The sequence below is a fragment of the Mobula birostris genome, chromosome 3 (genome assembly GCF_030028105.1).
Source record: "Mobula birostris isolate sMobBir1 chromosome 3, sMobBir1.hap1, whole genome shotgun sequence".
In the NCBI taxonomy this organism is placed as follows: domain Eukaryota; kingdom Metazoa; phylum Chordata; class Chondrichthyes; order Myliobatiformes; family Myliobatidae; genus Mobula; species Mobula birostris.
Genome location: NC_092372.1, coordinates 215,041,741 through 215,066,784, shown reverse-complemented (window position 1 = coordinate 215,066,784; position 25,044 = coordinate 215,041,741). Strand labels below are relative to the sequence as shown.

The 25,044-nt window shown below is 43.1% G+C and overlaps 1 protein-coding gene across 1 annotated transcript in view; it reads right to left on the bottom strand.

Moving 5' to 3' along the window:
* Positions 1-8,824, bottom strand: part of prkag2a (protein kinase, AMP-activated, gamma 2 non-catalytic subunit a) — a 508,879-nt gene extending 500,055 nt beyond the window's left edge. Inside the window, exon 1 of the mRNA XM_072254087.1 lies at positions 8,728-8,824. Within this exon, the coding sequence (XP_072110188.1) occupies positions 8,728-8,781 (54 nt within the window). The 5' untranslated portion in view covers positions 8,782-8,824. The remainder of the gene's footprint in view (positions 1-8,727) is intronic.
* Positions 8,825-25,044: the final 16,220 nt, after the last annotated feature.

Sequence of the window (25,044 nt, the reverse complement as noted above, 5' to 3'; positions counted from 1 at the left end):
GTGCGACTCAACAGTTTCATGTGACCCAGTTCATGATTCCTCATTTTTTTCCTGATTTTAGGTAGTCCGAACCAGCTCAAGAACATACAAGATCAGATTAGACTGTGAGTTTCAACCTGTATTTCCCAATTGAAATGAGCTTCAATAAGCAACTAAACAGATAATTTTCAGAACACTATTCTTAGTTGGTTGTTGAGTGTATGTGATCCACACGCGCTCATAGCCACAACAGTCACATAGGTTTGTTATTGTTCACTAGTCTTTGTTGATACTGCTACTTAGCTTTTGTAACATAAACTATTTGTTTTTCGATGCATATTTCATTGATCTTTTTCCATTGCAGATAGCAATGAGCAATAGAGGCAGAGATATTGGACGTCATTATGCTTCTGGAAGTGCAAAACGTAAAGGAAATAGGAAATTAGAAATGTGTGCAATAAAGGAACAGCAGTTATAATGGGTGACTTCAATCTACATGTAGATTGGGTGAACCAAATTGGTAAAGGTGCTGAGGAAGAGGATTTCTTGAATGTATGCGGGATGGTTTTTTGAACCAACATGTCGAGGAACCATCTAGAGAGCAGGCTATTCTGGACTGGGTTTTGAACAATGAGGAAGGGTTAATTAGCAGTCTTGTCGTGAGAGGCCCCTTGGGTAAGAGTGACCATAATATGGTGGAATTCTTCATTAAGATGGAGAGTGACATAGTTAATTCAGAAACAAAGGTTCTGAACTTAAAGAGGGGTAACTTTGAAGGTATTAGCTAAGATAGACTGGCAAATGACACTTAAAGGATTGACGGTGGATATGCAATGGCAAGCATTTAAAGGTTGCATGGATGAACTACAACAATTGTTCATCCCAGTTTGGCAAAAGAATAAATCAAGGAAGGTAGTGCACCCGTGGCTGACAAGAGAAATTAGGGATAGTATCAATTCCAAAGAAGAAGCATATAAATTAGCCAGAAAAAGTGGCTCACCTGAGGACTGGGAGAAATTCAGAGTTCAGCAGAGGAGGACAAAGGGCTTAATTAGGAAGGGGAAAAAAGATGAGAGAAAACTGGCAGGGAACATAAAAACTGACTGTAAAAGCTTTTATAGATATATCAAAAGGAAAAGACTGGTAAAGACAAATGTAGGTCCCCTACAGACAGAAACAGGTGAATTGATTATGGGGAGCAAGGACATGGCAGACCAATTGAATAATTACTTTGGTTCTGTCTTCACTAAGGAGGACATAAATAATCTTCCAGAAATAGTAGGGGACAGAGGGTCCAGTGAGGTGGAGGAACTGAGTGAAATACATGTTAGTAGGGAAGTGGTGTTAGGTAAATTGAAGGGATTGAAGGCAGATGAATCCCCAGGGCCAGATGGTCTGCATCCTAGAGTGCTTAAGGAAGTAGCCCAAGAAATAGTGGATGCATTAGTGATAATTTTTCAAAACTCGTTAGATTCTGGACTAGTTCCTGAGGATTGGAGGGTGGCTAATGTAACCCCACTTTTTAAAAAAGGAGGGAGAGAGAAACCGGGGAATTATAGACCGGTTAGCCTAACGTCGGTGGTGGGGAAACTGCTGGAGTCAGTTATCAAAGATGTGATAACAGCACATTTGGAAAGCGGTGAAATCATCGGACAAAGTCAGCATGGATTTGTGAAAGAAAAATCATGTCTGACGAATCTCATAGAATTTTTTGAGGATGTAACTAGTAGAATGGATAGGGGAGAGCCAGTGGATGTGGTATATTTGGATTTTCAAAAGGCTTTCGACAAGGTCCCACACAGGAGATTAGTGTGCAAACTTAAAGCACACGGCATTGGGGGTAAGGTATTGATGTGGATGGAGAATTGGTTAGCAGACGGGAAGCAAAGAGTGGGAATAAACGGGACCTTTTCAGAATGGCAGGCAGTGACTAGTGGGGTACCACAAGGCTCAGTGCTGGGACCCCAGTTGTTTACAATATATATTAATGACTTGGATGAGGGAATTAAATGCAGCATCTCCAAGTTTGCGGATGACACGAAGCTGGGTGGCAGTGTTAGCTATGAGGAGGATGCTAAGAGGATGCAGGGTGACTTGGATAGGTTGGGTGAGTGGGCAAATTCATGGCAGATGTAATTTAGTGTGGATAAATGTGAAGTTATCCACTTTGGTGGCAAAAAAAGGAAAACAGATTATTATCTGAATGGTGGCCGATTAGGAAAAGGGGAGGTGCAATGAGACCTGGGTGTCATTATACACCAGTCATTGAAAGTGGGCATGCAGGTACAGCAGGCGGTGAAAAAGGCGAATGGTATGCTGGCATTTATAGCGAGAGGATTCGAGTACAGGAGCAGGGAGGTACTACTGCAGTTGTACAAGGCCTTGGTGAGACCACACCTGGAGTATTGTGTGCAGTTTTGGTCCCCTAATCTGAGGAAAGACATCCTTGCCATAGAGGGAGTACAAAGAAGGTTCACCAGATTGATCCCTGGGATGGCAGGACTTTCATATGAAGAAAGACTGGATGAACTGGGCTTGTACTCGTTGGAATTTAGAAGATTGAGGGGGGATCTGATTGAAACGTATAAAATCCTAAAGGGATTGGACAGGCTAGATGCAGGAAGATTGTTCCCGATGTTGGGGAAGTCCAGAATGAGGGGTCACAGTTTGAGGATAAAGGGGAAGCCTTTTAGGACCGAGATTAGGAAAAACTTCTTCACACAGAGAGTGGTGAATCTGTGGAATTCTCTGCCACAGAAAACAGTTGAGGCCAGTTCATTGGCTGTATTTAAGAGGGAGTTAGATATGGCCCTTGTGGCTACGGGGATCAGGGGGTATGGAGGGAAGGCTGGGGCGGGGTTCTGAGCTGGATGATCAGCCATGATCATAATAAATGGCGGTGCAGGCTCGAAGGGCCGAATGGCCTACTCCTGCACCTATTTTCTATGTTTCTATGTAAAGCGAAGGAAGAAAAAGAAAGAAGAGACCAACTTGTGATATCAAAAACACGTAAGTTGACAGAATATTTTGATGTTCATGGAGATGGTGATGGTGCTATAACGGCTGAAGCTGGAAATATAGGAACAATTAGTACTAGTGCAGCAGAAGGCATGACACAGCAACAGCCAGCGTCCATTGAATGAGAAAGAACAACTGAAAAGAACAAGTACTCTAATGATATTGGTGAATGGCCAAACAATCTAGATGATTGTGATTGTGAATATTGGATAGCCAAAGGAAGTGATGAATGTCAACATGCTGAGAGTGGTTTCTCTTCATCCGTGCAATTGTATGACAATGAAAAGAAACCTTGGCCCTGTCAGAAGTCTTATTTTACATATGTTCATAAACCTACAAACAAGCAACATGCAAGAAATTGGTTATGCTATTCAGAAAGCAAAGGAAGCCTATTCTGTTTCCCATGCAAGGTTATGACTTCAGGATATTCATCAAAGTTTAGTGAAGAGGGGTTTAATGACTGGAAAAATGCAAGCAATCTATTAATCCAAAAAGGCAGAAAGCTTATCTAAAGGTGAATGGTGTTTTTGGATTCCTTCATCAGTTACAGTCATTTACACCTGAAGAGATCATAAAGAGGTCATCAAACCTTATTAAATCATATCCGGAAGATCTGGAAGAAAGTCTTGCTGAAGAATTTGTGCAGTTTACTGAACTGTTGAAAACTGATCTTGCTTCTCAAATTGGCGCCAAACAAGACCTTGTAGAGTTACAGTTGTACCGTTTGATAACTGACAATTCTTTGGAGTCATGTTTTCCAAAGGTAGAAAATGCTTTGCGCATCTATTTGTCACTCATGGTTACCAATTGCAGTGGAGAGTGCTCATTTTCAAAACTGAAAAGGATTAAAAATGAACTAAGGAGCACCATGGGTCAAAACAGATTGAACAATCTCACTCTAATGAGCATTGAACGTGAACTTCTGCGTGAAACAGACATTTCCAGTATCACCAACAAATTTGCTCATGCTAAATCTAGAAAATGTAACTTTTAAATTGTAGTTTTGTTACTTTTGACATTTGAAATTGATACATTTTTAATCCTTTTCAGTTTTGAAAATGAGCGTTCTCCACACAATTGGTAACCATGAGTGACAAATAAATACTTACATGCATTTTTAAAATTTAGGGCATCTTTATAACATATGCTACAGGCCCCGCACTAGCCTAATCCGGCCCTGCCTATACCTCCTCCTTGATGGTAGTAACGAAAAGGAAGCATGTCCTGGGTGATGAAAGTCCTTAACGATTGATGCCACCTTTTAGACACATTGCCTTTTGAAGATGTCCTTGATGCCAGGGAGGCTAGTGCCCTTTTGGAGCTGGCTGAGTATGCAACCCTCTGTAGATGTGTAGTGGCCCCTCCATACCAGACGGTGATGCAACCAGTTAGAATGCTCTCCACAGTACATCTGTAGAAATCTGTTAGAGTCTTTGGTGACATACAAAATCTCCTCAAACTCCTAATGAAACATAACCTTCACACCTCTGCAAATTATTTAAGAGACTTAACCAGCTCCTTTCACATACTGAAATTCAACATATTACCACTACTACTACTGACAACATAATCAGCTGCTGTGCTAATAAAAATTTTTTCTTTATTACTTGCAAAAGAGAAAAAAAAATAGTGAGGTTCACTATTGGTTCACTCTCCACTGATGGTAGAGAGGAAGAAGCTGTTCCTAAAATTTTGAGCGTATACCTTCAGGCTCCTGCAACTCCTCTTTGATGGTGGTAATGAGAAGAGGGCATTTGCAGAGTGGTGGGGTTCCTTAATGACTGGTGCTGCCTTTTTTGAGGCATAGCCTTTTGCAGAGCATCAGGACGAGGAATGCCAGACTGGGTAACAGCATGTTCCCTCAGGCTGTGAAACTAATGAATACCCTGCCGCCACTGAGGTCTTGTGACCAGGACATCAAGCTGTTTACTATTTACTGTACTGTTTATCTGTGTTACATACTACATGCACTTTGTTCTACATGTTCTAAGTGCTACGTGTGATATATGTATTGTGAGTGCACTATGGTCATGAGGAATGTTGTTTTATTTGGTTATATACATGTACAGTTAGATGACAATAAACTTTAACTTTAATTTGATGATAAAGATGACAATACCGTTCCAGATTTGTTTTTATACAACATAAAATCGTGAATTGAAAGTCTGGATAATACTATTATCCAAAAACATAGGTTACAGTAGCACAGTGATTGTTTACATCCACAAGCCTGAACTATGACAGCTGGGAAATTCAGATTCAAGTAGTTAATGAAATAGAAATAAAAATTAGTCTCTGTAATGCAATCATAAAACTACTGGAATATGTCCTTCAGGGAAGGAAATAGAACATAGAACTTAGAACAGTCTGCACAGTACAGGCCCTTCGGCCCACATCCTCCATCATTCTATGTGTGTGTTACTATGGATTTGCAGCATCTGCAGAATCTCCTGTATTTGTGGTTCTGCAGTGCAGGTGTTTAGTGTAACTGCAGGGATGTTGTCTGGACCCATGGCCTTTGTGTCCAGTGCTCTCAGTAGCTTCTTGATGTGATATCAAGAGGATCCAGTTGGCTACAGACTGACTTCTGTGATGGAGAAAGCTGAGATGGATCACCTGTTTGCTACTTCTGGCTGAACACAATTATAAATTCTAGGCCTCTATTTAACATGTCACACTTTTCTTTATCAACATCATTGCACCATATCTTGTGTGCGCCCACAACAAAATACACTGCAACCACTCACCAAAGGTATTTTAACAGCACCTTCCATAAGACATAGGAGCAGATTTGGCCCATCGAGTCTGCTCCATCATCTCATCATGGCTGATTTATTATTCCTCTCAACCCCTTTCAACTGCCTTCTTCCCAGAACCTTTGATGTCCTTACTAATCAAGAACTTATCAACCTCCACAGCTGTCACTGGCAATGAATTCAACAGATTCACCACCATCTGGCTAAAGAAATTCCTTCTCATCTCTGTTCTAAGGGACATTCTCCTGTTCTGAGGCTGTGCTAGACTCCCCAACGGTAGAAAATATCCAAAGCCATGAACTCTGCCAGTAAGAAAGACTAGGGATTTGAGAATGAGAAATATTGAAGATACCACCATTCACAGGTTCACCTCCAACACCCACTCTTGCATTCATCAATAAGATGTGCTTTCACCACTGCCATCATACACTAATCTCCTCGTCGTTGTGGCTATCCCTCGAGGTCAAGGATAATGGTCCTCGTTCCGTACAGAGCGAAGACGCCTGTGCGTGTATTTGTTTAACGTGTGCTTGACGTTGCACTCCAAGAAGCACACGATACTTCACAAATCAACCAACTGATTTCAACAGCATGGAAACCACGACAATTGGAGCTGATGGATTTGTTGCAGCCTTCATCCGCCTACACAGCCGTTGAGTTCGAAGTAACTTCGTCCACCTGTTCCACCGTTGAGGTCTTGTTTGGATTGTTCTTTGTCAGGGACCTCACCCTCGACCTTACCGCCATGGGGACCCTACCAGGAACATAGCTCCAGACGGCATTGCTCTCGGGATCACAGGACCACACAAGCTTCTCCACCATGACAAGGTGACAATCCACGGAGAAGACACTAATCTAATTTGTCAATCAAAATGAAGACTTTTTATTTCTATTTTTCCCTGTAGTACATATATGGTTCACTGCATTAATTTCTGGTTGATAGGCGAGGGTGTCTATTCTATACGCATAAACAGAAGAGATCCTGAGCAACACACACAAAATCCTGGAGGAAATCAAGTGGGCTGCCTGACCTGCTGAGTTCCTCCAGCATTTTGAGTCTACACTTCTTGCAGTTTAGAAGAATGAGAGGTCATCTTAATGAAACACAAAAATCTTAGGATTAACAAGGCAAATGCTGCAAGTACATTTTTCCTACTAACAGTGCAAGTATCTGCAATGAAGAGTGCACTATGTCAGAATAAATAGCTGCTCTTTTAAGGCAGGTATAAGGCACTTATGTTCTAAGTCTGCTTGAACTCAACATTTCCCAGTCTGTCACCATGTTTAAAAAAGAGATCTATTGTGTTTTGTGCACTGAATCAGACTCAGGTGTAATATCACTGGCATATTGTCATGAAATTTGTTGTTATGCAGCAGCAGTACATTGCAATACATAATAATGAAAACTGTAAATTACAGTAATATATATATTTTAATGAAATAAGTAGTACAAAAAGAAACAAAGTAGTGAGGTAGTGGTTAGAAATCTGACGGCAGAGGGGAAGAAGCTATTCCTAAATCGTTGTGTGTGCACTGAATTGGACAACTTCACATTTTCCCAACACATTCCAACTGCTATATCCCTATCCTCTCACTTTGCAAGAATATAATCGCTTAACGTCTCTTTACATTCTCATTCCTACACATTGAAACAAGCTAGCTTATTTCATTGGCAAACCTGAAACATGATATTTGGTCCCCTCACCCAAATTGCTTATATAAACTGTAACAGCGTATAGTCCCTACAATACGCCACAAAGCACATTCTGCCAACCTTTAAAAAAATCATTTATTCCCCCTCTTTGTTTTTGGTCTATATTTTTAAAAATCTGCTTGTAAACAATATTACAATGAAAGGCGTTGATGAGAGGCTTTCCAGTATCCCAACTAAAATTCCCTCTTATCTTGCCCTCTACATTTAAGTCCCCAATTAGATAGCAAATCATTGAGGCCCTAGCATGCATCACACTAGTTTGCCAGCCTGAAAAAAAAGGCTCATTTTTATTTATTTATTGATTGAGAAGCAGCCCTTCAGCCACCCAGCAACCTGTAGGTTAATCATGGGACAATTTAAAACGACCAATTAACCTAACAACTAGAAGGTTTTTGGATTGTGGGCCCTGGGGAGAATGTACAAACTCCTTATAGGCAGTGGCGAGAATTGAACCCAGGTCGCTGGTGTTGTAAAGCATTGTGCTAACCACTACACTATCTAACATGTCATGCAACTTAGCGTAGAAATCTGGAATTTTCTCCTGCAAAAGACTCTGAATGATCAGACAATGTGTGCTTTCATGACCAACGCTATAAGATATATTTGCTTGTGTAGATATTGGGGAATATGAGCCAAAGCGGGTAAAATGAAGTTATTATATGGTTCAACCGTACTGAAGCGATCGCCCCACGGTGCTGGAAAGCTGAATATCCTCCTGTTCCACTTTACTCAGAGCCTGGAATTACGGGCTAACTCTTGCCATGACCCCTCAGCCGTGAAGATATTGGATAACTGTGCATCGACAGATTAAAGTGCATCGAAGAAACGACAGAGGTCGACAGTGACTGAATGATAATGGATGGAAGAAAAATCCTTTTCCACCATTTGGTGATTGAGGTAAAAAATTATTCTTCTCTAAAAGACTTATTGACCTGGCAGTGAACAGTATTGCCGAATTCCGCGAGAACAGACTGCAGGATCCAGCACCGGTTAGGATTTTTTTGCTCGTTTGATCCTCCATGAGATCGACTGACCCACCGATGGAGTCAAGTGCCGTCTGGGTGCTTCCTGCACTCAATGTATCGGCGCTCTAACTCCGCAGCTGCCTGCCCCAAAGATATTAACCTAAAAATGCTGACTTGCAATCATCCCCGTAATTACCCCGAAGCGAACTCACAGAGACAGTGGTTCACTCACTTCCTCAGGCAACAACTACTCAAAAACTACTCCTATTTTACGCCTCACAAGTTTCGAACGTACCTGGTTGCAGTCGCCTTCCAGAAGAACACCCTTTGAGCCACGTTTGTGTTCCATGATGAACGCTGCAGAAACAGCAATCCTGAAAACTCTTTGTTGTAAAGTCTTCTTACATAGTTACTGACAGCTAGAGTCCCAGGCGCCAGAGCGCAGGCGCAAAGCTCCCTCAGGCCGTGGGCGGGAAAAGACAAACACGCAGGTAGGGGGGCTCTTAATGCAAACAACAGCGCAGGACTGTCAAACCACTACATATTCAGGGTTCCTTTTAAAAATATCATTGTGAATAACATGGTTGAAAATATTGCCTTGTAAAGTTATTTTGGTGAATACTATCTGAAAATTTTATGCTGAAGCTGGTCATTTGGACCAAATTATATGTTTATGTTCTACAACATTCTCCTTCATCTAATTTTTGGTCTTTTTTTTTGCCTCCTTTCGTGGCTTTCCCTCAAGTTAGCAATCGTTTCGCAGAATCTGTAATTAAAACAGGAAAAAACACACAGATGAAATGCGGGAGGAACTCAGCAGGTCAGGCAGCATCTGTGGAAATGAATAAACAGCCGATGTTTCAGGCCGAGACCCTTCATCAGGACTGAAAAGGAAGGGGGAAGGTGCCTGAATTAAAAGGTGGGGCAAACAGTAAGGAGGACAAGGTAGAAGGTGATAGGTGATGGCAGGTGTGTGGGAAAGGTAAAGGACTGGAGTAGAAGGAATCTGATAGGAGAGGAGGCTGGACCATGGAAGAAAGGAAGGAGGGGACCCAGGGGGAGCTGATAGTGAGGAAAAGAGGTAAGAGGCCAGAGTGGGGAGTAGACAGAGAGGGAAAGAGGAGAAAAAAATTACTGGAAGGAGAGGAATATTAGGTGTTGTTCCTCCACCCTGAGAGTGGCCTCATCATGGAAGAAGAGGAGACCATGGACCGACATGTCAGAATTATGATGTAGTGGCCATTACAGAGACTTGGCTGGCACCAGGGCAGCAATGGATTCTCAATATTCCTGGATTTTAGTGCTTTAAAAGGGATAGAGAGGGTGAAAAAAAGGGAGGAGGGGTAGCATTACTGGTCAGGGATACTATTACAGCCACAGAAAGGGTGGGTAATGTAGCAGGATCCTCTTTTGAGTCAGTATGGGTGGAAGTCAGGAACAGGAAGGGAGCAGTTACTCTATTGCGGGTATTCCATAGGCCCCCTGGTATCAGCAGAGATACAGAGGAGCAGATTGGGAGGCAGATTTTGGAAAAGTGCAAAAATAACAGGGTTGTTATCACAGGTGATTTTAACTTCCCTAATATTAATTGGCACCTGATTAGTTCCAAGGGTTTAGATGGGGCAGAGTTTGTTAAGTGTGTCCAGGACGGATTCCTTTCACAGTATGTGGACAGGCCGACTAGGGGGAATGCAATACTAGATCTAGTACTAGGTAATGAACTGGGTCAGGTCACAGATCTCTCAGTGGGTGAGCATCTGGGGAACAGTGACCACTGCTCCCTGGCCTTTAGCATTATCATGAAGAAGGATAGAATCAGAGAGTACAGGAAAATTTTTAATTGGGGAAGGGCAAGTTATGAGGCTGTAAGGCTAGAACTTGCGGGTGTGAATTGGGATGATGTTTTTGCAGGGAAATGTACTATGGACATGTGGTCGATGTTTAGGGATCACTTGCAGGATGTTAGGGAAAAAATTTGTCCAGGTGAGGACGATAAAGAATGGTAGGGTAAAGGAACCATGGGTGACAAGTGAGGTGGAAAATCTAGTCAGGTGGAAGAAGGCAGCATACATGAGGTTTAGGAAGCAAGGATCAGATGGGTCTATTGAGGAATATAGGGAAGCAAGAAAGGAGCTTAAGAAGGGACTGAGAAGAACAAGAAGGGGGCATGAGAAGGCCTTGGCGAGTAGGATAAAGGAAAACCCCAAGGCATTCTTCAATTATGTGAAGAAAAAAAGGATGACAGGAGTGAAGGTAGAACCGATTAGAGATAAAGGTGGGAAGATGTGCCTGGAGGCAGTGGAAGTGAACGAGGTCCTCAATGAACACTTCTCTTCGGTATTCACCAATGAGAGGGAACTTGATGATGGTGAGGACAATATGAATGAGGTTGATGTTCTGGAGCATGTTGATATTAAGGGAGAGGAGGTGTTGGAGTTGTTAAAATACATTAGGACAGATAAGTCCCCAGGGCGTGACGGAATATTCCCCAGGCTGCTCCACGAGGCAAGGGAAGAGATTGCTGAGCCTCTGGCTAGGATCTTTTTGTCCACGGGAATGGTACCAGAGAATTGGAGGGAGGCGAATGTTGTCCCCTTGTTCAAAAAAAGGTAGTAGGGATAGTCTGGGTAATTATAGACCAGTGAGCCTTACGTCGGTGGTGGGAAAGCTGTTGGAAAAGATTCTTAGAGATAGGATCTCTGGCCATTTAGAGAATCATGGTCTGATCAGCGACAGTCAGCATGGCTTTGTGAAGGGCAGATCATGTCTAACAAGCCTGATAGAGTTCTTTGAGGAGGTGACCAGGCATATAGATGAGGGTAGTGTAGTGGATGTGATCTATATGGATTTTAGTAAGGCATTTGACAAGGTTCCACATGGTAGGCTTATTCAGAAAGTCAGAAGGCATGGGATCCAGGGAAGTTTGGCCAGGTGGATTCAGAATTTGTCACAAGGATGGGGGCATTGGGAGCAAGGGTGGACCCAAATGCAAGATACATCTTGTGAGGTTACTTCGATTTAGTTTATTGTTCGATACCAGGAGAGCTAGGCAGGATCAGCGAGCTGGACAAGGACCCAGGACTACGACTAGGCTGGGACCAAGGATCTGGGCTTGGACTCGGAATCGGCTCCCAGAACTAGAGGAGACTTGAAGAGGCTAGGGTATGGACTCCGAGCCTGAGACTGGGCAAGGACCCAGTACCTGGTTCTTGCCTCGGGCTCGGACCCCAGAACCAGGCATGGACATGACATGGGCCAGGGAGAGGAGGAAGATGGAAAACAGAGCCTCAGTCTCGGGAGAGCAGGTACATGGAACCATGGACACATACACACAGAGTCGGGATGCCTCCTTGGGTACAGAACATAGGGCCGGGACTCACACACACAACAGAGAGCCGGGACCCCTCCTTGGGTACAGGACATAGAGCCGGGACTCATGACCCTCCGCGGGGCAACGGCAAGACGGCCTGACTTACCCCACGGAGGCGAGGACAAGACAAAACATGACCCCCCCCGTGGGGCAACAGCAAGACAGCCTGACTCACCCCACGTAGGTGAGGACAAGACAAGACAAGACATGACCCCCCACGGAGTAACGGCAAGATGGCCTGACTTACCCCACGGAGGCAAGGACAAGACAAGACATGACCCTCCGCGGGGCAACGGCAAGATGGCCAGACTTACCCCATGGAGGCGAGCACCAGACAAAACAAGACATGACCCCTCGCGGGGCAACGGCAAGACGGCCTGACTTACCCCACGGAGGCGAGGACAAGATGAGACAAGACATGACCCCCCACGGGGCAACGGCAAGACAGCCAGACTTACCCCACAGAGGCGAGGACGAGACAAGACAAGACATGACCCCCCGCGGGGCAATGGCAAGATGGCCTGACTTACCCCACGGAGGCAAGGACAGGACAAGACCAACATGAAAGCACACCAGACAGTACCTAAATGGCTCCGGCGATAGAACTAGACCGAGGTGCAGACGAGGGCTAGAAGCGAGAGGGGTAGAGACAGGATTCAGACAAGGGGGTAGGACAGGAATCACAGACCACCAGGGCCAGGATTTGACTCGGAACTGGGAAGCTGCCAGGACCAGGACTTGACTTGGTACTTGAATGCCACCAGGGCCAGGACTTGACTTGGTACTTGAATGCCACCAGGGTCAGGACCTGACTTGGTACTTGAATGCCCCTGGAGCCAGGACTTGACTTGGATCGTCCGGGTAGTGGTGAACTCTCGACTCAGCCCGGGAACAGTAGACAGCGGTTCTTGATTCCCTCCAGTGGGTTAACTGACGAACCACCTCGGTGAGGAAACTTTGCAGGCTCACTTTGGTGAGGTAACTTGACAAGGTTGCTCCGGTGAGGAAAGGCAAATTACCAGCACTCGCTTCGGGCGGAGACTAGGCTTGTTCCGGCCAGATGACATTGGCACACTGTACCTTGGTGACTTTGCAGATGCTCCCGCACCGAACGGCTGAAAGCCGGAGACTATAAACTACCGGTTCAGCTGAGCGTTAATTGCCTCTAATCACCAAAGTCGAGGGACACAGGAAAACAGGGAATCAACGGTCTGGATCGTAACGTAAACAAGGTAAATTTAAAGGGTCTCCGATCCGGACCATGACAGAATTGGCTTGCCTGCAGAAGGCAGAGGGTCGTGGCGCAGGGAGTACACTCAGATTGGAGGATTGTGACTAGTGGTGTCCCACAAGGATTTGTTCTGGGACCTCTACTTTTCGTGATTTTTTTTCACGACATGGATGTCGGGGTAGAAGGGTGGGTTGGCAAGTTTGCAGACGACACAAAGGTTGGTGGTGTTGTAGATAGTGTAGAGGATTGTCAAAGATTGCAGAGAGACATTGATAGGATGCAGAAGTGGGCTGAGAAGTGGCAGATGGAGTTCAACCCGGAGAAGTGTGAAGTAGTACACTTTGGAAGGACAAACTCTAAGGCAGAGTACAAAGTAAATGGCAAGATACTTGAAGCAACACACATCAAAGTTGCTGGTGAACGCAGCAGGCCAGGCAGCATCTCTAGGAAGAGGTACAGTCGATGTTTCAGGCCGAGACCCTTCATCAGGACTAACTGAAGGAAGGGTTAGTAAGAGATTTGAAAGTGGGAGGGGGAGGGGGAGATCCAAAATGATAGGAGAAGACAGGAGGGGGAGGGATGGAGCCAAGAGCTGGACAAATGATTGGCAAAGGGGATATGAGAGGATCATGGGACAGGAGGTTCGGGGAGAAAGACAAGGGGGCGGGGAACCAGAGGATGGGCAAAGGGTATATTCAGAGGGACAGAGGGAGAAAAAGGAGAGTGAGAGAAAGAATATGTGTATAAAAATAAATAACGGATGGGGTACGAGGGGGAGGTGGGGCATTAGCGGAAGTTAGAGAAGTCAGTGTTCATGCCATCAGGTTGGAGGCTACCCAGACGGAATATAAGGTGTTGTTCCTCCAACCTGAGTGTGGCTTCATCTTTACAGTAGAGGAGGCCGTGGATAGACATGTCAGAATGGGAATGGGATGTGGAATTAAAATGTGTGGCCACTGGGAGATCCTGCTTTCTCTGGCGGACAGAGCGTAGGTGTTCTGCAAAGCGGTCTCCCAGTCTGCGTCGGGTCTCGCCAATATATAGAAGGCCACATCGGGAGCACCGGACGCAGTATATCACCCCAGCCGACTCACAAGTGAAGTGTCGCCTCACCTGGAAGGACTGTCTGGGGCCCTGAATGGTGGTAAGGGAGGAAGTGTTAAGGGCATGTGTAGCACTTGTTCCACTTACAAGGATAAAGCAGAGTGGGGGGGAGGGAAAGATGTGCTTAGTTGTGGGATCCCGTTGGAGGTGGCAGAGGTTACGGAGAATAATATGTTGGACCCGGAGGCTGGTGGGGTGGTAGGTGAGGACCAGGGGAACCCTATTCCTAGTGGGGTGGCGGGAGGATGGAGTAAGAGCAGATGTGCGTGAAATGGGGGAGATGCGTTTGAGAGCAGAGTTGATAGTGGAGGAAGGGAAGCCCCTTTCTTTAAAAAAGGAGGACATCTCCCTCGTCCTAGAATGAAAAGCCTCATCCTGAGAGCAGATGCGGCGGAGACGGAGGAACTGCATGATACTTGGCAGTGTGGAGGAGCAGAGGGATCTGGAGGTACATGTCCACAGATCCCTGAAAGTTGCCTCACAGGTGGATAAGGTAGTTAAGAAAGCTTATGGGGTGTTAGCTTTCATAAATTGAGAGATAGAGATTAAGAGTCGCGAGGTAATGATGCAGCTCTATAAAACTCTGGTTAGGCCTCACTTGGAGTACTGTGTCCAGTTCTGGTCGCCTCACTATAGGAAGGATGTGGAAGCATTGGAAAGGGTACAGAGGAGATTTACCAGGATGCTGCCTGGTTTAGAGAGTATGCATTATGATCAGAGATTAAGGGAGCTTGGGCTTTACTCTTTGGAGAGGAGGATGAGAGGAGACATGATAGAGGTGTACAAGATAATAAGAGGAATAGATAGAGTGGATAGCCAGCGCCTCTTCCCCAGGGCACCTCTGCTCAATACAAGAGGACATGGCTTTAAGGTAAGGGATGGAAAGTTCAAGGGGGATATTAGAGGAAGGTTTTTTACTCAGAGAGCAGTTGGTGCGTGGAATGCACTGCCTGAGTCAGTGGTGGAAGCAGATACACTAGTGAAGTTTAAGAGACTACTAGACAGGTATATGGAGGAATTTAAGGTGGGGGCTTATATGGGAGGCAGGGTTTGAGGGTCGGCACAACATTGTGGGCCAAAGGGCCTGTACTGTGCTGTACTGTTCTATGTTCTATTAATTACTTTGTTATTAGTCATGTGTCAATCCAAAGTTTGAGTTCTATGATTCTGTTCCTCTTAAAGATGATAAGGCAGCTATTCTTATTATCTCTTAACGTGAAGATAATTCCGCAAATCTTTATCTCCCTTATACATTAATGTTATTCATTGCTATTTGTTTCCTTACCATCTATACTTGTTTTGTTGGTTGGTATCTTATCCTTCCATCTGTACCAGTCTGATCTTTGTGTCTCCTGACCTTTGTTACTACATCTAATTAGACCATAAGTCTTAGGAGTAGAATTAGGCCATTTAGTCCATCATGTTTTCTCTTGCTAACAAAGTTTGCCTGCAATTCAAAGTAAAGTATATATTCTCGTGGGTTTAGCTGAATTCCTAAATTAAAGGCATTCTGCTACTATAATGACAATAAACGGAGATGAGGAGGAAATTCTTTAGCCAGAGAGTGGTGAATCTGTGGAATTTGTTGCCACAGGCAGCTGTGGAGGCCAAGTCATTATGTATATTTACGGCAGAGGTTGAGAGATTCTTGATTGGTTAGGGCATGAAGGGATATGGGGAGAAGTCAGGAGATTGGGGCTGAGAGGAAAATTGGATCAGCCATGATGAAATAGCGGAGCAGACTCGATGGGCCTAATGACTTAATTCTGCTACTATACCTTAAGGTCTTATGGTCTAAATAGCATTTGCACCATTTCCAGCACATTGTCACTGCTAAGGGTTTCCCCATTTGACATCACAGGTACTGCTGCTCCCTCACAACTCCAGCTGTTCAGGTTCAATCCTAACCTCAATGGAGGTTGTACATTCTCCCTGTGACAGACTGGGCTTCTTGCGGTGTGACAATCCCATCCCACACCCCAAACACGCACATTCTCAGGTTCATCAACCATTAGACATTGCCCCTAGATGGCAGAAAATTGGGGAGCTACAGGTAGGTGGGAGATTAAATACAAAGAAATAAACAGAGAAGGAGATAATGTGGTTGCTTTGAGAGTCAACAGAATCAGAACCTGGTTTAATATCACGGACATTTGTCATAAAATTTATTGTTTTGTGGCAGTAGTAGAGTGCAATACATAAAAATTACTATAAGTTACAATAAAGAGTAAAGAAAAATAAGTATATGTGCTGTTCATGGGTTCATGGTCTGTTCAGAAATCTGATGGCAGAGGGGAAGAAGCTACTTCTAAACATTGAGTATGTGTATTCAAGCTCCTGTACCTTCTCCCTGACGGTAGCAATGAAAAGAATGTATGTCTGGATGGTGGGGGTTCTTAAAGATAGATGCCACCTTCTTGAGATACTGTGAAATGTGGACGTGATGGGGCAAAAGGCTTAGTACATCTTAAGACAATATGAACAAGTTAATGGTTCATAAATGCATACAAATTTCTACACTAACAACATTTAAATGCTTCTTTCTTAAAACAAAATTTATGGTTGATATTGCACATTCCTCTCCATGGCCACCTTATTAGGTATCTCCTGTACCTTCTGTACCTAATAAATTGGCCACTAAGTGTATGTTCGTGGCCTTCTGCTGCTGTAGCCCAACCACTTCAAGGTTCAACTTATTATATGTTCAGAGATGCTGTTCATTACTGCTGTAATGTGAGGTTGTATGAGTTACTGTCACCTTCCTGTCAGCTTGAACTAGTTTGGCCATTCTCCTCTGACTTCTCATTGACAAGGCATTTTGTCCTTCAGAACTGCTGCTCACTGTATGTTTATTGTTATTTGCTCCATTTTCTGTAAACTCTGGAGAGCTATGCAAGAAAATCCAAGGAGATCAGCAGTTTCTGAGATACTCAAACCACCCTATCTATTACCAAAAAACACTCCAAGGTCAAAGTCACTTAGATCATATTTCTTCCCCATTCTGATGTTTGGTCTGAACAACAACTGAACCTCTTGACCATGTCTGCATGCTTTTATGCATTGAGTTGCTGTAACAGGATTGGCTGATTAGATATTTACATTAGCAAGCAGGTGTATAGGTATACCTAATAAAGTGGTCACTGAGCTTATGTTGCCAGCAAAAGTTTTACTGGTGTTAAAAATTTTAATTTTAAAAAATAGGTCTACAAAAATGTTCTATAATTACAGTATTATTGCTTTAAAAGAAAGGGAAAGTTCAGGTTCAGGTACAAATGCTGTTACTCTTGTGTGTTTTCTCTCTTCAAAACCTCTCCGTCTAAATTACTCCTTGCTGTAATGAGATCCTCCCCCTCTGAATTCCCTTTGGATTTGTTAATGACTTATTTATGGCCCTAGATGTAAAACATCTTCTTTGTGTGTATCCTGTCAAGCATTTCTGAACCTTGAAGACTTGTATCAAGTCGCTCAGAAGCCCTCAATTTTGTAAAGAAATTTGCATGGAAAAAAAAGACAAAAAATCTGTGAAGATTATGTATATCCTTTGGATATTTCCATATGTTTTGAACCTATACGTTCCATGAAACAGATGCATTCAACCCAACTGAACAGGTATGAACTTGTATCCATGAAGACATCTATTTTAAGATGTGCTATTACAGGTCAAAAAATATAGTCCTTAAGAGGAAATATGATATTCCTTACATTAGCTAAGAATCATCTTTATTTCATTTATCCTATCCACTGGGAAAAAACACTGGCCTGATGGGTTGGGATGAAGGGCTTGTTTCCATATTGTATTACTCTATGATTGACTCTATAGCAGTCATGTCACACTCTTTTTTCCCTGATGTGGAACATCTAATGAATAAGTGCTGACCCTTCTACCTACCAAGAGTGTTCTGGACCACAATTAACATACCGCCAAAAGTCGTTAATCAGGCACTCAAGATATTGAATGCTGCCATCACCAAACAAGAAACATCCCACCACAACACATTTCAAATCATAGTCTGGGACTTCAATCAGTTTTGTTTGAGGAAATCTCTGCCCAATTATCATCAGTGTAACCTGTAGCACCAAGGGTCCCACCCCACTTGACCACTGCTATACTACGATTAGCAATGCCTACCATTGTATGCCTGGATCACATTTCAGTCTGATCACTTGGCTGTGCTTCTCCTACCGGCATACAGGCAGAGGCTAAAGAGCTAGGCTCCTGAGATAAGGACAACAAAGAGGTGGTCGCAGAAGGCAGATGAGTGGCTATGGAATTGCTTCAAGTCATTTGACTGGACCATGTTCAGGGAGTCATCAGAGGATGTGAATGAATACACCACAGTGGTCATGGACTTCATATAAACAGTTGTAGATGAGTGTGTTCCCACAAAATCATTCAGAGTCAATGTTCCCTCTTATTTGTAATGACTATTGTGCGCAAAAATCTTGTGCTGTGCAATTTTTTTGCCCAGTGACAACATGTGCGCACTGAATTTTTAATCAATAATTTCTTCAATAAAAACAGTATAAATAAGCCAGTTCTAAAACCTGCAGACAACTCGTCACAAACTCCATGTTGTCAACACTGTCTGCATCAGAAACCGGAAAAGGAAATGTGATTGTGTACGATTGTGAGATATATTCGTCAAGGACCCCGACCACCTCGGCCATGCTCTGTTCTCACTGCTGCCATCAGGAAGAAGGTACCCTCACACCACCAGGTTTAGGAAGAGTTATTACCCCACACCCATCATGCTCTTGAATCGATGGGGATAACTTCACTCACCCCATCACTGAACTGTTCCCACAACCAATGGATTCACTTTCAAGCATTCTTCCTCATCTGTTCTCGACAACTTCTGCTTATTTATTTATTGATTAGTATTTTTTCTTTCATTTGCACAGCTTGTTGTCTTTTGCACATTGGTTGTTTGTCTGTTCCATTGGGTGCAGTCTTTCATTGATTAGACATAAGACCATAAGACACAGGAGCAGAATTAGACCATTCAGCCCATCGAGTTTGCTTCACCATTCCATTATGGCTGATCCCGGATCCCACTCAACCCCATTACCTGCCTTCTCACTATATCCTTTGATGCCCTGACCAATCAGGAAACTATCAACTTCCGCTTTAAATATACCCATGGACTCGGTCTCCACAGCAGTCTGTGGCAGAGCATTCCACAGATTCACAACTCTCTGGCTAAAAAAAAATTTCTCCTTACCTCTGTTCTAAAAAGGATGCCCCTCAATTTTGAGGCTGTGCCTTCTTGTTCTGGATACCCCCACCGCAGGAAACATCCTCTCCACATCACCTCATCTAGTCCTTTCAACATTTGGTAGGTTTCAATGTGATTCCCCACCCTCCCACATTCTACATTTCAGTGAGTACAGGCCCAAACTGCCAAATGCTCCTCATATGTTAACCCCTTCTTTCCTGGAATCATTCTCGAGAACCTCCTCTGGACTCTTTCCAATGACAACACATCCTTTCTGAGATATAGGGCCTAAAACTGTTGACAATACTTCAAGTGCAGCCTGACCAGTGTCTATAAAGCATCAGCATTATCTCCTTGTTTTTATGTTCTATTCCCCTTGAAATAAATGTCAATATTACACTTGCATTTGTTACAACAGACTCAACCTGTAAGTTAATCCTCTAGGTGTCTTGCACAAGGACTCCCAAGTCCCTTTGCACCTGTGATGTTTGAATTTTCTGCCCATTTAGATAATTGTCTTTACTATTATTCCTTTTACCAAAATGCATTATCATACATTTCCCAACACTATATTCCGTCTGCCACTTTTTTCCCAGTATCTTTCTTGTAATGCCATAGGATTTTATCTTGTTAAGCAGCCGCATGTGTGGCACCTTATCAAATGCCTTCTGAAAGTCCAAGTAAATGACATCCACTGCCTCTCCTTTGTTCATCCCGGCTCAAAGAACTCTAACAGATTTGTCAGAAACCATGCTGACTTTGGCTTATTTTATCATTAGTCTCCAAGGACCCCAAAACCTCATACCTCATCCTCAGTAATAGACTCCAACACTTTCCCAACAACTGAGGTTAGGCTAATTGGGCTATAATTTCCTTTATTTTGCCTTCCTTCCTTCTTAAAGAGTGGAGTGACATTTGCAATTTTCCAGTCCTCCGGCATCATGCCAGAATCAAGTGATTCTTGAAAGATCATGACCAATGCATCCGTTATTTCTTCAGCAACCTCTCTCAGGACACTGGTACGTAGTCCATCTCGTCTAGGTGTCTTATCCACTTTAAGACCTTTGAGATTGCCTAGCACTTTTTCCTTTGTAATAGCAATGGCACCCACTCCTGCTCCCTGACATTCAGGGACCTCTGGCACACTGCTAGTGATTTTCACAGTGAAGACTGATGCAAAAAACCCATTAAGTTCATCTCTATTTCTTTGGCCCCCATTAATACCTCACCAGCATCATTTTCCAGTGGTTTAATATCAACCCTCACCTCCTATTGATTCTACTGCGTCTCTTGGATTTACTGTGTATGCCTGAAAGACAACTAATCTCAGGGTTGTATATGGTGACATATATGTATTTTGAAAATAAATTTACCTTGAACAGTATAGAAAAGGCCCATCGGACAACCAAGTCTGCACATATTTTTGTACTAATCCTACCTTAATCCATTTTATTCTCCCTGCATTCCTTCTGTTCCCTCTTGTTATTGCAACCCTAAAACAGCATGGGTTGAAGAACTATATTCTATTAAAGAGTTAGTAACATTCAACTCAACGCATGTAGGGAATCAACTTGTGAACCTTCAGAACCTCTTATATACTTCCTTAGCCAAGGGACTGGAGGCTGTAATTCCACATAGTGGTATGAAATTTAGCTTGAGAATAATTTCTGAATGACAGAAAAAAGCTAGCATATCTTAGCTAACTAATATGAAAAGGCCTGGAAGAACAGATTTTCTCAGATTCACTCATTCCCTGATGGGCTGTTGCCCAATAGTTAGTCTAGTCACACGAATCTATAAACTAGGTTCTTGTACAGCAAAAACTGGAAGATTTTATTGATGTATTGTGTCTTCTATTTTACTGATTTGTTTATACAGATTCCAATAAAAAACACAACAATCTGTCTTATTTGTTGGAAATGTTTAATTTGCTGGGAAAACACAATTATTCTGTATTTATGGCAGTTACTATTGTTGGCATGCTATGTTGGTGCGACATGTCTGGGCTGCCCCCCAGCACAATCCTTAGACTGTGTTGGTCATTGACACAAAACAACACATTTCACTGTTTGTTTCGATGTTTCCATGTACGAAGGACAAATAAAGCTAATCCCCACTCTTTGCTTTCATACAGACTGTACACTTTCCCATGTGACTGCCCTGAAGAGTTGCTGTGTTGCAGTTAGCTTGACTTCATAATGTCATTTTCACTGTATCAGGGCATTGCACATTTAAATTTAGAAGCCTGTACGTGGAACAGTGAACAAAGAGCCCTGCAGTACAAGTTTTGATCTAAACTTCAACGTTGTTAGGATGATGGAAACAAAAAGAAATAGAAGAGAATGATTTGCATTGTTCAGCAAAAGAGTTAACAGCATAAATCACTTGGAGCAATTAACTTGCATCTCTACCATGGACGATCTCCAGCCCGATTGCGAAAGAAGGAGGGTTTTGCATGGGGCTAGCAATCCCATCCCCTAAAAACCCAGAGCTTCAGAAACAGCAACAAAATCACAATCAGGTTTAATATCACCGGTATATGTCGTGAAATTTGTTGTTATGCAGCAACAGTACATTGCAATACATAATAAAAACTGTATATTACAGTATATATATATATTTAAAATGTTAAATTTGAGTAAAAAGACAAAAAAGTAGTGAGGTAAGGTTTATGGGTACAATGTCCATTCAGAAATCTAATGGCAGAGGGGAAGAAGCTATTCCTGAATCATTGAGGCTCCTGTACCTCTTCCCTGATGGTAGCAATGAGAAGAGGGCCTTCATGATGGAGGCCATTTTTTTTGAGACATCGCTCCTTGAAGATGTCCTGGATGCTGGGGAGGCTAGTGCCCATGATGGAGTTGGCTGAGTTCACAACTTTCAGCAGCTTACTTTGATCCTGTGCAGTGCCACTGCACCCCCCCTCCCCCACCGCCATAACAGATGGTGATGCAGCCATTTAGAATGCTTTACATGGTACATCTGTAGATATCCCTGGGAAAGGAAGGATCTTTAGGCTACATCTGGGGACAACTTGAATTACAGCCACAGAACAGAGCACTCTAGTGAACTGGCTGCCAGTGTCTCAGAAAGGGTGATTGGCTTAAGAAAAAGAATTAAGTATACTGTTTCATAAACATAAAAGCACATATTACAATAGGCATCCAAAAGCCTTATCAAAAAGAATATTATGTTAGGAAAGTAAAGAAGTAGAGATATTTAGAGACTGGGCTCAAAACATTTGGATTAATGATTTACAGTGTTGGTGCAATTAAAATAGTAAAAGTGATAGAGGTGTACATTTGAGAAGCACAGAGATACTGAGGGTGAGCTGACGGAATGTTGAGTCTGCAATCAACAAATTTGCTATCCCTTCAGCTTCTCCTTGTTTTAGACAATAAGGCCAACAGGAATCAAATAACTGACTACATCCTATCCAGCATGGAAACAAGTGTAGGGAATAAAATCAGAAAATGCTGGAGACACTTAGCAGGGCATACAGCCTCTAACCATTCCTCTTTCTACAATATCTTAGATATGTGCCATTTCATCAGAACAGAGGGTAAGAAAAAACAAGTTAGATTTCAGTAGCAGAGAAGGTCGGCGGGGGGGGGCAGGGAGAAGAGAGAAGGATGGGTAAAACAAGGGGAGTGTGGAAGCATATTGTGTCACTTTGTATAAGCTGTTCTTAACAAGGCCAGACTTCACTAGTAGGAAAGAAACTGAACCAATATAATGATGCACAGAATTGGCTGGTTCCAACGTAGACAGACAGGATGACCGAGTTACCAAAAGTTGGACAATTTCACATTCAGTTTAGAAGGCTGCAACATGTCCAGACAGAAAATGAGGTGGTGTTTCTCAACCATAACATTGCAGGAGGCCATATACAGATAGGTTATGGGATTGGAGCAGGGAATGCAAAAGGTGGATAATAGGAAGCTCAGGGTTAATCCTGTGGGTTACATACAGGTGGTCTGCAAAGTGATAATTCAACTTAAAATTTGCTTTGTTCAGTCAAAGTCAAAATTAAATTTATTCTCATAAACACAAGTACATAACCAGCATTCACATGGAAAACATAAATTACAAATATATTGTACACTTTTTTAACAAGGAATATCACATTTTGACCAAAAATGTTTATTGTAGTGCAAAGTGGTTATAATGTTGCTAAATCATCATGGTTAGGGTTTTGTCAGTTGGTTCAAAAACTGAATGGTTGAAGGGAAAAGGAGTAGCTGTTCTTGAACCTGGTGGTGTGGAACTTTAGGTCTCTGTATCTCCTGCTTGATGGTAGCTACAAGAAGATGGCATGGTCTGGACGGTGGGGATCTTTGATGATAGATGTTGTCTTCCTGTGACTGTTCTCCTTGTAAATGCGCTCAATAGTGTGTGTGTGTGTGTGTGTGTGTGTGTGTGTGTGTGTGTGTTGGGGGGGTGGGTAGGGCTCCAGTTACCATACAATTAACCATATAATATAACCATATAACAATTACAGCACAGAAACAGGCCATCTTGGCCCTTCTAGTCTGTGTCGAACTCTTACTCTCACCTAGTCCCACCCACCTGCATTCAGCCCATAACCCTCCATTCCTTTCCTGTCCATATATCTGTCCAATTTAACTTTAAATGACACCATAGAACCTGCCTCAACCACTTCTGCTGGAAGCTCGTTCCACACAGCTACCACTCTCTGAGTAAAGAAGTTATGTTACCCCTAAACTTTTGTCCTCTAATTCTCAACCCATGTCCTCTTGTTTGAATCTTCCCCACTCTCAATGGAAAAAGTCTAACCACGTCAACTCTATCAATCCCCCTCATAACAGTTAATGGAGAGCAACACATACAAAATGCTGGAGGAACTCAGTAGGCCAGGCAGCATCCGTGGAAAGGAGTACAGTTGATGTTTCAGGCCAAGACCCTTCAGCAGGACTGGAGGAAAAAAGATGAGGAGTAGATTGGAGTAAGTTAATGGAGAGGATAGTTCCCATAGTAGGGAGTCTGGTACAGTGATTTGAATGCACAGGAGACTGCAGAGAACAGTGGGCTCAGCTCAATACATCACATCCCTCCCCACCATCAGTAGTATCTACAGGAAGCAAGGTGGAACATTTTTAAGAAAGTAAAGATGCTGGCATGCCTTCCGTGTGATTGCTTCTATGTGCTGAACTCCCTGGACTTTACCCCACCAGCTCGAGAAGTATTCCCATGTTAGGAAGAAAATGTGCAAAATAATCTATTCCATAAATTATTTGTTTCCCCCGTCCTTTGAAGTCCAAGAGGTACAGTCAAGATCAAAAGCTATCTTATGATATGAAACACACTGTCGATCGAAACTGGATTTCAAAAGAATTCCTCCAGCTACCAAGCAGGGGGTGTGTTTGAGGTCTGATTTTTGGCCTCTCAAGGTACAGACCAGTTCATCAGACTGCAACGACACCACACTTCTCTAGCAGGCTTTGTTACAATTTTAGATTTCCAATATTTCATTGATTTCATGAAATTCAGTGATTTTGGCCTACTTGGTAGAATTTAAATTGATGTGTGGGCAGAATCAAGATTCACAATTACCTGATAATCCCTGTTATTCAGAATAATGATTTTTTTCATTTGGGTCGAAATCCCGTATGTGGCTTCAATATCCAATTCTTGTTCCTAAGTTTTTAATCACCAGAGCTGGAAGATGTT